The 13,478-nt window shown below is 38.2% G+C and overlaps 2 protein-coding genes and 1 non-coding gene across 3 annotated transcripts; 2 read left to right on the forward strand and 1 right to left on the reverse strand.

The window, feature by feature from the left end:
- Positions 1 to 3,543: 3,543 nt before the first annotated feature.
- On the reverse strand, positions 3,544 to 8,314 carry rnaseh1 (ribonuclease H1). The gene is made up of 8 exons (XM_042504059.1): positions 7,804 to 8,314; positions 7,029 to 7,150; positions 6,641 to 6,820; positions 6,325 to 6,424; positions 6,131 to 6,185; positions 5,920 to 6,004; positions 5,644 to 5,768; positions 3,544 to 3,831 (listed from the first exon to the last, which is right to left on the reverse strand). The coding sequence occupies exons 1-8, from the start codon at positions 7,935 to 7,937 to the stop codon at positions 3,715 to 3,717; spliced, it is 918 nt and encodes a 305-aa protein (XP_042359993.1). The 5' UTR covers positions 7,938 to 8,314; the 3' UTR covers positions 3,544 to 3,714.
- Positions 8,315 to 8,517: 203 nt separating this feature from the next.
- On the forward strand, positions 8,518 to 11,569 carry rps7 (ribosomal protein S7). Its single transcript, XM_042503960.1, has 5 exons — positions 8,518 to 8,696; positions 9,136 to 9,221; positions 10,490 to 10,576; positions 10,708 to 10,823; positions 11,314 to 11,569. Exons 1-5 carry the CDS (start codon positions 8,645 to 8,647, stop codon positions 11,534 to 11,536), a joined length of 564 nt encoding a protein of 187 aa, XP_042359894.1. The 5' UTR covers positions 8,518 to 8,644; the 3' UTR covers positions 11,537 to 11,569.
- Positions 10,691 to 10,911, forward strand: LOC121956028. The gene has a single exon (XR_006106662.1). It is a non-coding gene; the product is annotated as a small nucleolar RNA SNORA73 family (small nucleolar RNA).
- Positions 11,570 to 13,478: the final 1,909 nt, after the last annotated feature.

The following is a 13,478-nucleotide window of genomic DNA, read 5'->3' on the forward strand; positions in this document are numbered from 1 at the left end:
CGTACAGTAGGTCTGCCAGGAGGACTGAAGACATGAAGCAGTGGTGGAAATTGTACTCAGATACTTTACTAAAGTAAAAATAGTAAAACAACAACGTAAAAACACTCCAAAAGTTACAACCCAAAAGCTTCCTTAAGTAAAAGTACTGTCAGTAAAACATACTTTAAGTATCAAGAGTAAAAATACTCGTATATAATGGCTTTATATGTATTTATTTACTACATTATAAGATTATTATTTATACAGTGGGTTTAGGTTGAACAATTTTAACTATTTTATAAACTGTTACTTTAGTCTTCCAAAAACCTAATTTCATGAAGACATTTCTGTACATAATTACTTCCTAAAATATGGCAAATTTTTATCTTTTTTTAAAATGTCACATTTGTATAACAATCCCACACGGTTGGGTATGGTTGATGTGTTATCTCTAAAAACGCTCAAGAAAAGAGTCTGTGGCTTGATACAAGAAAGGATGAAGAAAACATTTTTTAGAAAATCATTGAGAAGAGAAGTTTGCTGGAATATTCTTAGATTTTCACAGAAAAAGAAAAAATGACTCAGTTACAGAATAAAATGACATGATGTGGACATTTTGTGGATTGAAAAATTAGTTATATTTTAGTAACAGATGTATGAAAAGTGCTGTAAAAAGTACAGTATTTTACTGTGAAATGTAATGGAGTAGAAACGGAGATTTAAAAAAAAAAAAATACTCAAGTAAAATTAACACAAAATGTTACTTACTTTCAAACACTGTTGAGAAGGAAAGCTTGGAGGAAGGACCCAGGGGTGTGAGGAGGGTGAGGAAGGTAAGAGAGGAGAAAACTGACATGAAGAAAGAAGGAGAGGTGGTGGAAGCAGACACCACATTTCACCCTCATGTACTGTACTTTTGGAAACTCCACTGGAATTTGAAACAAAGTTCTGTCGAGTTGAAAAAGGCCGAAAAACATGAATTTGAAAATATGAAGCCGTAGGTGGAAAAATCGTAATATATCACACACTTCTTTAAAGCTCCATTAATTAATATTTGTATGGATCAAATGTTAATGTGAAAATCTGAACCCAAAATTATCAACAACTCTGCAGCTCTGCACATCTTTTTACCTCTTTTTTTTTACCTGATGAGTTGTACTGTTTTGATTCAATCTCTTGGGCATCTGTTTTTAAGCAAACAAGCTCTGATAAAGCCACTGCACACTACCTGCCCAGCAGCAAACAGCAGACCGACACAGGTAGACACTAACTGGTGAAGCGTTTAGCTGCTAGAACGACAGATATTTCCCACAGGAGGCGGTTGAGACCAAAAACAAAGCTAAAAGAAGAACAAATATTGCACTTTCATTCATCAGGTAGATACAAAACATCACTCCTAATAAATGATCATACTGATCCCTGTCTGCTGACAACTGCTTATAAATAAGTAAGCCGTAAAAACTTTATAAGGCGATGTGTCAGAGCTTGCTGTGTGGTGTTAAAAAAAAACAACTTAAGCAACTTTAACATACTGTTCTTCTTCTTCAGGTCTCCCTTGGCCTCTTTGTCCTCAGCCTCAGAGAACTTCCTCCAACTTCTCCAAACTCAGCTGCGCTACATCCTTTGGCGCTCGTCTTTCCGTCTTGGGGTCCTGGTGTGCAATTTTGCATTATGGTAAACGTACCCTAATATTCCTTGTCCTGGTAGCTGTTTGCCTGTTGGAGACCCAGTAGAGTTGAAATGTTGCCTGTTTGGTAAAAAAAAAAAAAAAAAAAGTTTGAAAGATATAACCCAGAGTGCAGACACTCTTTACAGAATCTGTTATCCCACACCTGACCTATATAGGATAAGATGTGCACACAACTACCTTTAACGCTAGTGGTTAATTTTTTCTAGATTTAGATATCCACTATATCTGTTATTTTTTGCCTCTGTCTTTTGGAATATACTGTAAATGTTACTAAGTTGGTTAGACTTAATTTAAATTTTTTATAAAAATTCGGGTTACTACAGTATGGTAGGCAAGGTAGAAGAGGTATAAAACCAAAACTACAAACAACCTCTGAAGAATACTGTAATGTACTGAGACATGCATGAAACTCTTTGTACATTCAGAAAACTTAAAAAAAGGCTCCGTTAACACCATCTCCTGACTCAATATCCCACTTACAATTTTATATATTTAAAGCCAAGTTGGCGTATTCACCAAGGTTTTTCTGATCCTTAAAAAGTCTGAAAAAGTACTAAATTCATTATTCTCAAAATAAGGCCTTAATTGGTATTAAAATGCCTTATATCAGTCTTACAAAAGTCTCGAAAGACATTGACATTGGAAAAGTGATTTTTTTTCTGACAATGCATTATGAAATCTCAGGTTTTCTGTATTTTATTTACATTACAACATATACATTTATTACATCCAGATGAATAAAAAAATGAACTAACTTTTTTCAAGGCAAACCAAAAGGATACTTTACACATTAGGTTCATTGTTTTCCATGTGTTCCACTCTGTCAGCATTTGAAGTTGACCATCTGACTTTTTAACTTGACCACAAAACAATGTCTCATGTTGAAGTCAACATTTGGGCAAATTTTTTTTCCTTAGTTTTGGGTATTGTAAAATTGATCTTAAATTTTTCTTTGAATGGCAAAAAAACATCTTTAAAAGTCCTAAATCTCACTCCCCTTAAGCTGTAGGGACCCTGATTCACGTGTTTGAGGTTTTTTTGTTGATGTGTTCATTTAAAATGATTATTTTTCGCCTGTTATTTCTCTGTTATAATGTCGTCTGCTAATGTGGTGTGAGATTGGATCCCAGAAAGAAAGGCCTCTGTTTGATGATGTTAAATCCTAAATGGAACTAAATCTTCACTTAGTGTGAGATGATAGGAGCTTTGAACTGTCAAATTCAACTGTATTTTGCATAACAGGTATTTATAATGAGGTGTCTTTAGGTCTTTATTCCTCATATGGAAACAAGAAATAAATGAAAAATGAATGAATTTATTACCTGTTTGAGCAGCACTTAATCAGCAGTGTTTCATGTGATCATGTTCACTGGTTTACAGTCTGTTTGTCAACTCCCAGTTTAATTTTTCGATTGAGGTTGGATTCCCCTTCACTCCCAATTTAATGACCATAGACTTTATTTTAATTTGGCTTGAAAACAATATTTGTGATGTGTACGTGTACAACAACATGCATGTGTTCATAAGTGTTTCAGATCCTTAAATAAACCCGAAATCATCTTAGTCTGAGCTCTAACAAAGACCTGGAGCTCCTCCTGCTGGATGATCAACTGTATTACAACTGAACTGAATCTGCATTTCTAATTAAATAATCTAACTAAAACCAACAAATATTTTCATTTTCCCCCCACACACTTCCTAAATTCCTTCTTGCTCTTCTCATCCATTTCCCTGCCTTCTCTCTTTAATGCCTACTCTCCTCCACTTTAGTCTTTATCTCCTTTCTTCAAAAAGAAAACAAAAAAAACGATCTGCAGAGGAACCCTAACACTGATCGACTTTCATGTCATGCTGGATTAAGGAAAACAAAAATAAACATTTGAAGCATAGACTTTATTTAGAGCAAAAACATAATGAAAATAAACATCTAAAACTCAGATTTCCCTTTTTGAGTTTCATTCCCGTCACAAATGCTTGTGGAGAAAGAAAGAAAAAAAATCTGTATTAAATCAGAGAACACATTAACAGTCCTGCAGCCGAGCTCTTCAACTGCAATCTTCTGTTTCTTTATGCTGCAGCTGTAAACGTTTCGCTGCTCCTTCTCTCGACAGTTTGTCGGCCTCCTCGTTGCCCTTATAGCCGGCGTGCCCTGGAATATGCATCTGGACAAAGAAGAGGAAGATAAAACATTTCAGAAGCTTGACAGGTCAGAAAAAAATATTTTCTTCGTCATCTTTTTTGTCTCTTCATGTTAGAGGGTTAACACTAATCAGATATTGGATGATGTGCTCTCCGGTGCCCTCTGACCTCTTTATGGTTGGTCGGATTTTTAAATTGCCAACAGTGTTGACATCAATTTTCAAGTCAAGTCAAAAAAGTCGTAATTTCATTTCAGAAACGCAGATTTGTCTGCTAATATGTCTGACTTGGCACTTATCAGTAAAGCAGAACCTGAAAAACCAAACATATACATGTTTGCCTCAAGTCAGATGAAGTCCGTTGTTCACGTTAATTAAACCTAAATGTGATGATTATAGTAGTCTTGATTCAACAGTCTGGAGCTGGTGATGTAAACCCTTGCCAGTCGTAAAAACAGAAATCTGTCTTCTATTTTATTGTCTTGTAATTTATGAGTGCCGTCCACATTTATTAAGTGAGAAGCCTGTTTATGTTATCTGTATAAGGAGGAAAATGGGCAACACTGCAACAAACGAAGGAACCCAGCTAAACCTTTTTGGGGTAGAATCTACATCTCATACTCTATAGAAACAACAAAAATAAATAACTTACAGAAAACATTTACCAGGTAAAAAACAAAAAAATAAAAAAAAAAACGCAAGTCAACCTGAGACCTACTCTTATGGTGGAAGAGCTCCAAGAGGTCAGCCCCTAAAAACATAGCCTGAATGATCCACTGGCAAACTGTGTGAGAAATAATCCTACTGAAAGGAACTCGAGCTTGAGAAAATGCACTCTGGCATCACATCAGCCTTATTTGTGACTGTAGCGCCCCTTGTGGCCATCTAAGCGTTGTGAGACTGGTGTGGCTTTCCAGGTGGTAGGTAGACAACGGGTGCTTTTCATTATGCTAACATCTCTCCTCACTTCCCATCTCTTCCTGGTGTCTTCTCCCAGCGAAGATATGAGAAAGACGCCTGTGTGAAACACCTGTTTCTACGCTCCTAGAGGTGCATCAGAGGGATTAGAAGGTCCTCCATGATGCACAAGGAGGAACGATTCCAGGTCACGGGTGAACAGAGGATGTGAGGAAGCATAATTTTGCATGATGAAAGGGACCCAAAGTCACCACCCCCTGGTAAGGAGCAATAGACAAACAAAAAAAAACAAAACCTACAACATCAGCACTGTACATAAAGGATGACAACACACAATCACCCACCAATAAGTCTAAAAACTTAGCTTTTTCTCATGGAGAAGTAAAATAACACACTACTCTTAAACTGCCCTTGAACACATCACATACATTGATCTAACAGTGTTGTCTTTCTTTGGCTCTTAAATCTATTTATTGGTGTAACATTGATTTAAAAATCCGTATGTTTAGCTGTCTTCAGGTTATGGAAATATAAGCAACAGGAGTAGAATACACTAGAATAAGCTCACAAAATAATACAAAATCAAAGCTGCAGGCTCACTGTCAAAAGATTTTTTTATCTACCAGAACATAAAAATCTGTAATATGAGTTTGTAAGAACATTTTTGTTTTCAGTGTAGGTGTAATGCAAAAGTTATGAAGCAGGCATGAACCACGCTGCTTTTCACACAACCCAAGTTACTTTCTAAATCATTGACTGGAATAAAGTGAAAGTAATGTGGTGATTATTTGACTTTTATTTTACAGTAACAACCCCCAACTCATGACTCTTCAATGAGTCTGGAATAAATTATTGATTGCAAGAAAGTAAGTACTGTACAGTGACACATCTGTACAGTAACGTCAGGCTGATATTTACCCAGACAACCTCCAGCTCTGCGTTCAGTTTGTCCAGCTTCATAAATTCATCTTTGTTTATGACCGCACCTCCAGATTTCAACTGCCAGCCGTTCAGCTTCCATTTCTTCACCCAGTTGTTCACACCTGCAGGAAAAAAAAAACAACACAGATCTCACAGCAAACTCTTCAAGGTCCTAGATTGTGAAATTCAAAACCCAGAACCTGTCACATATTGGACATGAACATGACTTTAATATCAGAGTGAAATGCTTGAGATCTCTTTAAGGTAACTCACCATTGATTGTAAACATGCTGTCAGTGTAGAGGACCAACTTCTTTATGTTCTTCTCTTTGGCTTGCTCCAGTGCTCTGCAGGCTGCCTGGTTCACACACACAAACAGTGGAAAGATAGTAAGTCAACCTTGTTAAAACTGTTAACACACTGTTATATTTATGTTGGTGCATGACAGCAAAATGTTTCAAAAAAATGATTGTACATGCTGTACCAGTATTTCTGCACGCTGGTTGGTTTGTCTTCCCTGCAGACGCTCTGCGACATTTCTGCAGGAATGGAGCGATGAACGCAACTAAATGAATGGATCTACTGATCTCATTTTTTGTAATATTTAATATTTTTATTATGAAGAACAGATTAAAAGCTTGTGTGTGTGTGTGTGTGTGTGTGTGTGTGTTTTCTCACAGTGGGTGGTCGTGACCCCAGTACACTCCAATGCCAGCTTTGGCGCCCTTCTGTCCATTGGCTGAGCAGCAACCGTCAGTGTAAACAACCACAGCATCACCTGGGCAGAGGATGAAGTGACACTTAAGTGAGTTCAAGTTGATTTAATCTCCCTTTACCTCCATTCCAGCACAGTGTGTGTGTTAACAGGCAGCTTAAAAAATAACAGCTAACATACTATCTACACAAGATTATGCAAAGATGCCACATTTCAAATTCATAATCAGAATTTATATTTCACATTTATCTCATTCCCACAAATATCTGACCATCTTACCCATGTATGTGAATTGGTCTGTGCTTTCTGAAGACAAGCTTTCTGACTCTTTCACTCGTTTGGGTTGTGACTCAGTGTCCTTGTCCGAGTGACATCTCTTCTTACCAAGAGGGATGTACTCCAGAGGCTCAGGGCCTCTTTTAGGAAGCAGAGTGGCAGCAGACTCCACACTCTGAGCCCCTGAGAGTAAATAACACATTTGTTTTTTTAGCTTAAAAGTAAATATTTGCAAAGAGCAGTTTTAGTTATTATATACTAATATTTTGCCATGATCCAGAACCATATACTATGTGTATAAATGTTTATGTCCTCCATGGCTATCTCCAAGAAATCTGACAGCAGAAAATTTAGCAGTGGAAAAGCTTCATGTTGGTCTGAACCAGCTTACCTGTCTCCTCTGGAACTGCAGAAGATTCGACTCCTCTGAAGAATGCCCAGGCATCTTTTTCTGATGCAAACTTTTTAAAAATGGCAGCTGGAAATTTGTCCACCTGGCTCTTACATTCATCCCTAAATAACAGTTTTCAAAAATATGAACAGGAATCTTAAATGTCTTTCCAAACTTTATATATGATCTACTTGGTAGTGTCTCCATCAGATGCATACTCTGATGGACATTTTAATCGTGCAAATATTGTGAGGTGATCACAGTGCCATGGCTGTTTAATCTGCACATCTTTTCATATCTTTACGTTTGGTGGACCAAACCTCAAATAAAAATCAGGCAATTTTACATGCTGTACATGCTTGTTCCCCAGCAGAATAACAGGACACATCTTTTGCAGATCATTGAGGTTTTCTGATAAATTTGGCATGTCGACAAATCAAGTCCTTTGGGTGGTTTAACGTTTCTCTGCAACGCCCAGTGGTGTGTTTTGATGGAGAAGATAAAATATCATTAAAGTAAGCGGTTGATCGTGTATCATTTTCAAGCCGAATTGAAGAGTTGATTGTTGTGATTACAAAATACTTAGAAGCACATATCTAATAATCACCTAGCTGTTTTACTGTTAGTTAAATGCCAAGGAGACACTGAACCACCAGATATCTGAATAGGGTTTGGCTAGCACCTCCACTCACACAAGGAAAGGCTCTCTGAGGGATGCATGGCCTTGGTTTTCTTACAGACAGGTGTTCTGATATTAAGATGGAAATATTCTCACCATGAACTATAGACTCCTGGTTTGAATCCTTTCTGTACAGCGTAGAAAAACTTGCCCTTCGCCATGTCCTCTACGGCGCTGCAAACGGTCCTGCGTAACGTTACTGCTCTGAAAAGACCAGTCAGTCTGAACATCACAAACTGCCGAGAAACTTCCGTGAGATTGCCGACATCGTGGTGTTAACTCAAAACACTATGAAACATCGTTAGATGTGAGTGATCAATGCGTGTTTTTCTCGTGAAACCGCAAAAAATGTATCATTGAGCAGCAGGGTAACTTCGAGGATGCCCAAACTATCGTTAGCGAGATACCTGATTAGCTAGTTTGCTTGCTAAAATGACGAAAAACAAACACAAACGCGGAAAATATTCCTAATAAAAATGGCAAGAGTATAACCTCTGCTGCCGTCTTCAAATGCCGGGGTAAACGGAGTTAAAAGTTTGTTTTAAGCCTGAAAAGTGCAAGAAAAAAGAAAGACGTGTAAAAGTAACGTTAACGCCGGAAATTCTCACGAAACTCTCGCGATGTTCTCGTTTTCCCTTTCGATTGGGCTCTTGGACATATGGACAACCCTCGCGATAGTAAACGGGACACCGTGATTGGATTAATACAACTCTCGCGATGTTCCGGCCTCTTCCTTGGCCGTCGTTGACAGAGGTTAGTCGTGCTACTTTTAACAGGACTGGCTTTTCGACCTTAAAATGTGCTTTAACATAGTCTAGTTTTTGTGTAAATCCACTTCAAAGCAACTTAAGTCTCTGATACGTTAGATTATGTCGTTTGTGGCGACGGATGGCTGTTTTACACGACAGAATAAAGCACAGTAGTGAAGCCCCGTTGAATGGTGTTCTTGTATCGGGGAGCAGTTAGCAGGCCGTGCATGTGTTCAGATGGTAGTCAAATTATACCGGAGAAGATAATAAACTGAATCATAAAACTCTCGCTGTCAGTAGCTGAGTGTGAAACAAAGCAACTTGTATATTTTTGCCTCTTTAAACTCTTCAGCTAAAGTGTTACACCGGTAAATGGCTGTTATATTAGCTAGCTAGCGCTCCCTCTCACCTAGCTGTAACTTATTCTAGCAAACGAGCACTTAGTCTTAGCGGACTGAGAGCCTAGTTCTTGAAGGTTGATTATTTTTTTTCTGTGGTTAATCAGTTTTGCCCCAAATTGTTCTCTAAATCGGCTATTTTCCAGACTTACCTTGCTGCTCCGTGTTAGCATTGGTTAGCCTAGCCTGGTCTAAAGGAGCTCTGTCACGGTTTATGTCAGTCAAGTGTGTAGTGTTATGTATGCACATATAACCCAACATGTCTTCATTTCTCTCCGCAGAGACAAAGGCCATGTTCAGTACCAGCGCCAAAATAGTGAAGCCTAATGGCGAAAAGCCAGACGAGTTTGAGTCTGGGATCTCCCAGGTAAGACCATTAGGTTTCAGATCATCAAATCACGTGTTGACTCTGTAGTTAATGCCAGACTGCATGTGTGTGTGCTGCTCAGACCAAAGTGAATATTGTTTGACATACACGTCAACCTGAAGATGAAATGTTGAGGCAAAGTTCTTGAAAGTTTGACAAATTGACATGTTTTCTGGGTCAACAAGGTTAAATTTTAAGACCTCATCCAGAAATACTTAGTGCCATGTAAGTGATACTTGTGCTTCTAAATCCAGTTTATTTTAAAATATTGTATGCATCATTTGTCACATGGATTCATACAAGGTACAGTTCCAGTGAAATGCAATCATGTCAGCTCCATCAACTTATGCACTGTAATTTAGCCTTTTTTTTCTTTCTTTTTTTTTTTTTTTTTGCCTTCTCTGACTTTTTGGGCTGCTGTTTTATTATTGTCAGTGTTTTCAGACAGCCTGCAGTGCATGTGTTTACAGCATCCTGGATGGTTCTGGACATTATGGTTCTGGTTAGGAAATGATGTGACTGTAGTTTTGGATAAAGCTGCCTGTGTGACACCACAGAGTCTGTGAATTTACTGATGTGGAAGGTAGTGTCCTTGAAGTGTCCATCTTTGCCCTCACTGCGAAGATTTGCGATAGTTCATTTACATACCTCAACAAGACGGCCACATGGTCACTTCTCCCGAAACATGGGCAGCGCCACTGCTGTATGGCACATTGAATGATCCAGAGTGTTTGTTCCCTTCGTACTGCAGGCGAGGCAGGAACAGGACAGTCCCTTTGTCAGATTGACTATTAGGTAAAGAGTCACCTAGTTGACTGGCGCTGGCCTTCTTTTTGGCTAAGTTTTGGTGTATCATGTCTGTTGAAATCTGTCTGGCATGGAGGCCTTACAGTTTCATATCCAACACCTGTACTGTAAAGAGCAGGATGGTAATTTGGCGATGACTGTCTTTTACATCTTTTCCTTGATTTTGACATTTGCGAACTTTGTCCTTGCTTGCAAACACAAGTCAGCAGGAGGGTTTATAGACAGGTGGGTTGATTCCTCATCCTGATCAGTGATTTGCAGCCAAACACCTCCATCCAATACCAGCCACATAAAGAACCACTGAGAAAAACACTTGCAAAATGGACATAAGAGCCTCAAGTTTAGAGCTGTCAGAGAGGTGACTGGATATATCTGTGTCTAAATAAAAATATAAAGAATAAACATTTTGGTCCAACAACTGAAGTTTCCAAAGATAGAAACATTTCTGTGTGTTCCTGCAGGCTCTGCTCGAGCTGGAGATGAACTCTGACTTGAAGGCTCAGCTGAGAGAGCTGAACATCACTGCAGCAAAGGTAAGAGAACATCATGTTGGATTTTAAAGTTCATAAAGAGCTAACAATCTTAACTGCAGTGCTGTTTTTGCTACTGCTCGCGTTCATTTTAAATCTATGTGTCTCTTAAATGCTGAAATGAGATCTAATCCGACGTGGACACCCAGCGAGGTTGCTCTCCTGGCTCTGTCCTGGTGGCGTATGGGAGCGTAGCTCTCGAGCTGAGACGTACAGTCCCGTTCCACAACGTCAGAAAGCAAGCTCTGTCCCCGGCTGCTGGTCGGTGAGGACGGGCGTCCTGCATATTCCTACATCTTCCCAGAGTCCCTTTGGGGCCGTTACTGGGGAGCTAAACCATGCAGTGCACAAACTCTGTCTCAGAAAGTAGAACTCTTCACTCAGTGAATTAACTTGGTTTTGAGCTTCACTTTAACTGATTCTTAAGTATTTTTTTGTGGAGTTTGTCTACTAATGGTCTGTATTTCTGCTGAAGTTGGCTAAATAGTCCAACAGAGTCTATTAAATTGTCATTTATGACTCAATAAATGAAAGAGAAATGAAAAAAATAAGAATATTTGATGCCTTCAGCTTCCTAAAAATGCAAAGATGTTAATCATCTTTTTCATTATAAGGTGGTGTTTTTGCTTTCTGTCCTGAAACTGAAGTGAAGACTTGATACTGAGCTCTAGTGACTTGTCTTTGTGATGACATTTTATTAAAGTGGGGGGAAAAAACAGTAAAATCTGTTTAAGGTCTTAGCATCAGCCTTGAAGCAATTTCACCAAGACAAGCAACGTAGTCGTGATAATTCATACCTTCAGTCATGAATTTGAGAAAACATTCATTATGTTTTGTCAAATCAGTTTACTGTGTATAAAAATGTTACTGAGGGGATGTTTGTGTTTTGTTGTCTTACAGGTTGAGACTTTCGCTGGTGTCTACAAGAAACTCACAGGCAAAGACGTCGTGTTCGAATTCCCAGAATTCCAGCTGTAAATGCAGATGGCAAAATAAATTTGTTTACTGTCACTGTTGCTGATGGTTGTCTTTCTATTCTTGAAGAGAAAGAGGAGGTGTTTTCTTTCCTCTGGTGCCCTCCTCAGGCCAAACTTGAGACTTTTCCCCCACCTCTCGAAAAAGTGTAATTCCTGTTTAAGAGTAGTTTTATGGCGTGTCATACATCCACATCATGAGGTTCATTCTTTTTAGAGTTGGGGGATAAACTAAATTAAAACTTGTATTGTCCTTGTAAGGTAGTTGAACTCTTCGCACAGTCTGTTCACACAAATTCTGCAGATTTTTTTTCCCCCCAGACACCAGAACAACTTGAGACGATAACAAAAAGAGCCCAAACGTGCATGATTTTATCTGAGTTGTGAACCCTGCTGCTGTTAGTGTCATTGCATTCCCTTTTATACAAAAGTTTCCCTGCGCCTGGTGTCACATCCAAATATCCGTGCACACTGAACCAGCACTTCTGTCAGAGTGTCGTAAAGTGATAAAGGGGTGGATTTGTAGTGTGGATAGTGATAAAATGTACATCAAGGTGTACTCCAATTGAAATTAAGCACAATTATCTGCTCTAGTTTCCATAATAAACATGACTTTGATAATCGGCTGATTGAAAGACGTCTAAACGTTCAAGCTAAAACTGGAAAAAAATAATTGATACAAACGTTTGTCTAGGTTACATAACTTCACTTTAGTTTATTAGCACCAGATTATGTTTAATTTTTTAAAACATTTTATTTGGTTTCTCTTCTCGGCAACAGTCATACAGTCATCTTTAGTAAAGTGCTTTAACAGAGTGAGATTTCTCTTCAGTTTTTTTACAATGTAGACTCAAAAAAGACTTATTTAAACAAAAGAAGGGCCTTCTTCAAAATGTACTCAAATGTAGTTTTCTGAAGCCTGACTAAAGAGGTAATTCTTCCTATACAAATATTTCATGAATCATATCATAAACTCTGTAAACTGTAACTTTTTCAAAGGCCACAAGCCTCAGAAAGTTGTGAACTGCAGAGTTGAGTTATGGTGAAAGATACCACCCCCCCCCCCTTTTTTCTGTTTTAAATCAGTGATTTGCTCAGTTAAATGATTTGAATTTAACGTTAGATGGATTACTTTGGTCACAGTCATAGTTGCTATAGCTCCACTTATAGGACAAACGTAACATTTCTATAGCTCTGCATGTTGCCTCTTCTGTCCAACACTTTCAGATAGTTAAGTACAATATTTAATGGAATATCTGTTGAGTGTTTTCACTCGTAGTGTATGTTTTTCCTCTCAGCCAGCACAGTTAAGAGGTTGAATTGCTCTTCCCATGGGAAATGTCTGCCGACCCTAAATTTGCCCAACAAGCCAACACCCACCCAGCACACATGAGAAAGCTGCTCAGCAGATGAGAGCTGTGATTAAAGGCTGAAGGAGGCATGTTTTTAATGTGATAATCTGCCATGAGAAGGCTTTGTTCCACACAGAGGAGATCGGACTGGATAAATACCGCACAAACATTAGTTTATTGGTCTTTGCATGCAATAAAAATGGTGTAATGAAAGCTTGTTGCTAATTTGCTCTGTCATGCCATAGTCTGAAAGACATTTGTCTGTGTATTATGTTCCAACATGTTCTGAATTTGCATGTTTAAATCTTATGAAGTTAAATAAGTCTCACATCATAATGTATACAAAACTGAAGGCCCTTTTATTTTAGCAACTTAGGAAATATTGCACAAGTTGCAAGAAATTAGTAGATTTAGAAAATTCTTCTTTAAATGGCTTTGGAAAAATGTTGAGAAAAAAATGAAAAAAAAACACCTAGATAAAAACTATAATTGTGATAATGTATTTAAAATTATGATACGGAATTATTATATTTTTTAAGTACTTTTTCCAGGTCATTTCCCTTTTAAAACTTTTAACCAATTTGAAGTAATATC

The sequence above is a fragment of the Plectropomus leopardus genome, chromosome 16, assembly GCF_008729295.1.
Source record: "Plectropomus leopardus isolate mb chromosome 16, YSFRI_Pleo_2.0, whole genome shotgun sequence".
Taxonomy (NCBI): Eukaryota; Metazoa; Chordata; class Actinopteri; order Perciformes; family Serranidae; genus Plectropomus; species Plectropomus leopardus.

Coding starts and splice junctions, on each gene's coding strand:
- rnaseh1 (XM_042504059.1), bottom strand. CDS start 7,937: ATGTTCAGACTGACTGGTCTTTTCAGAGCAGTAACGTTACGCAGGACC. Junction 7,151..7,803: donor CCAGGAGTCTATAGTTCATG/GTGAGAATATTT, acceptor ACTGTTATTTAG/GGATGAATGTAAGAGCCAGG. Junction 5,769..5,919: donor CAGCATGTTTACAATCAATG/GTGAGTTACCTT, acceptor TTTTTCCTGCAG/GTGTGAACAACTGGGTGAAG.
- rps7 (XM_042503960.1), top strand. CDS start 8,645: ATGGTGTTCTTGTATCGGGGAGCAGTTAGCAGGCCGTGCATGTGTTCA. Junction 8,697..9,135: donor GCCGTGCATGTGTTCAGATG/GTAGTCAAATTA, acceptor TTCTCTCCGCAG/AGACAAAGGCCATGTTCAGT. Junction 9,222..10,489: donor TTGAGTCTGGGATCTCCCAG/GTAAGACCATTA, acceptor GTGTTCCTGCAG/GCTCTGCTCGAGCTGGAGAT.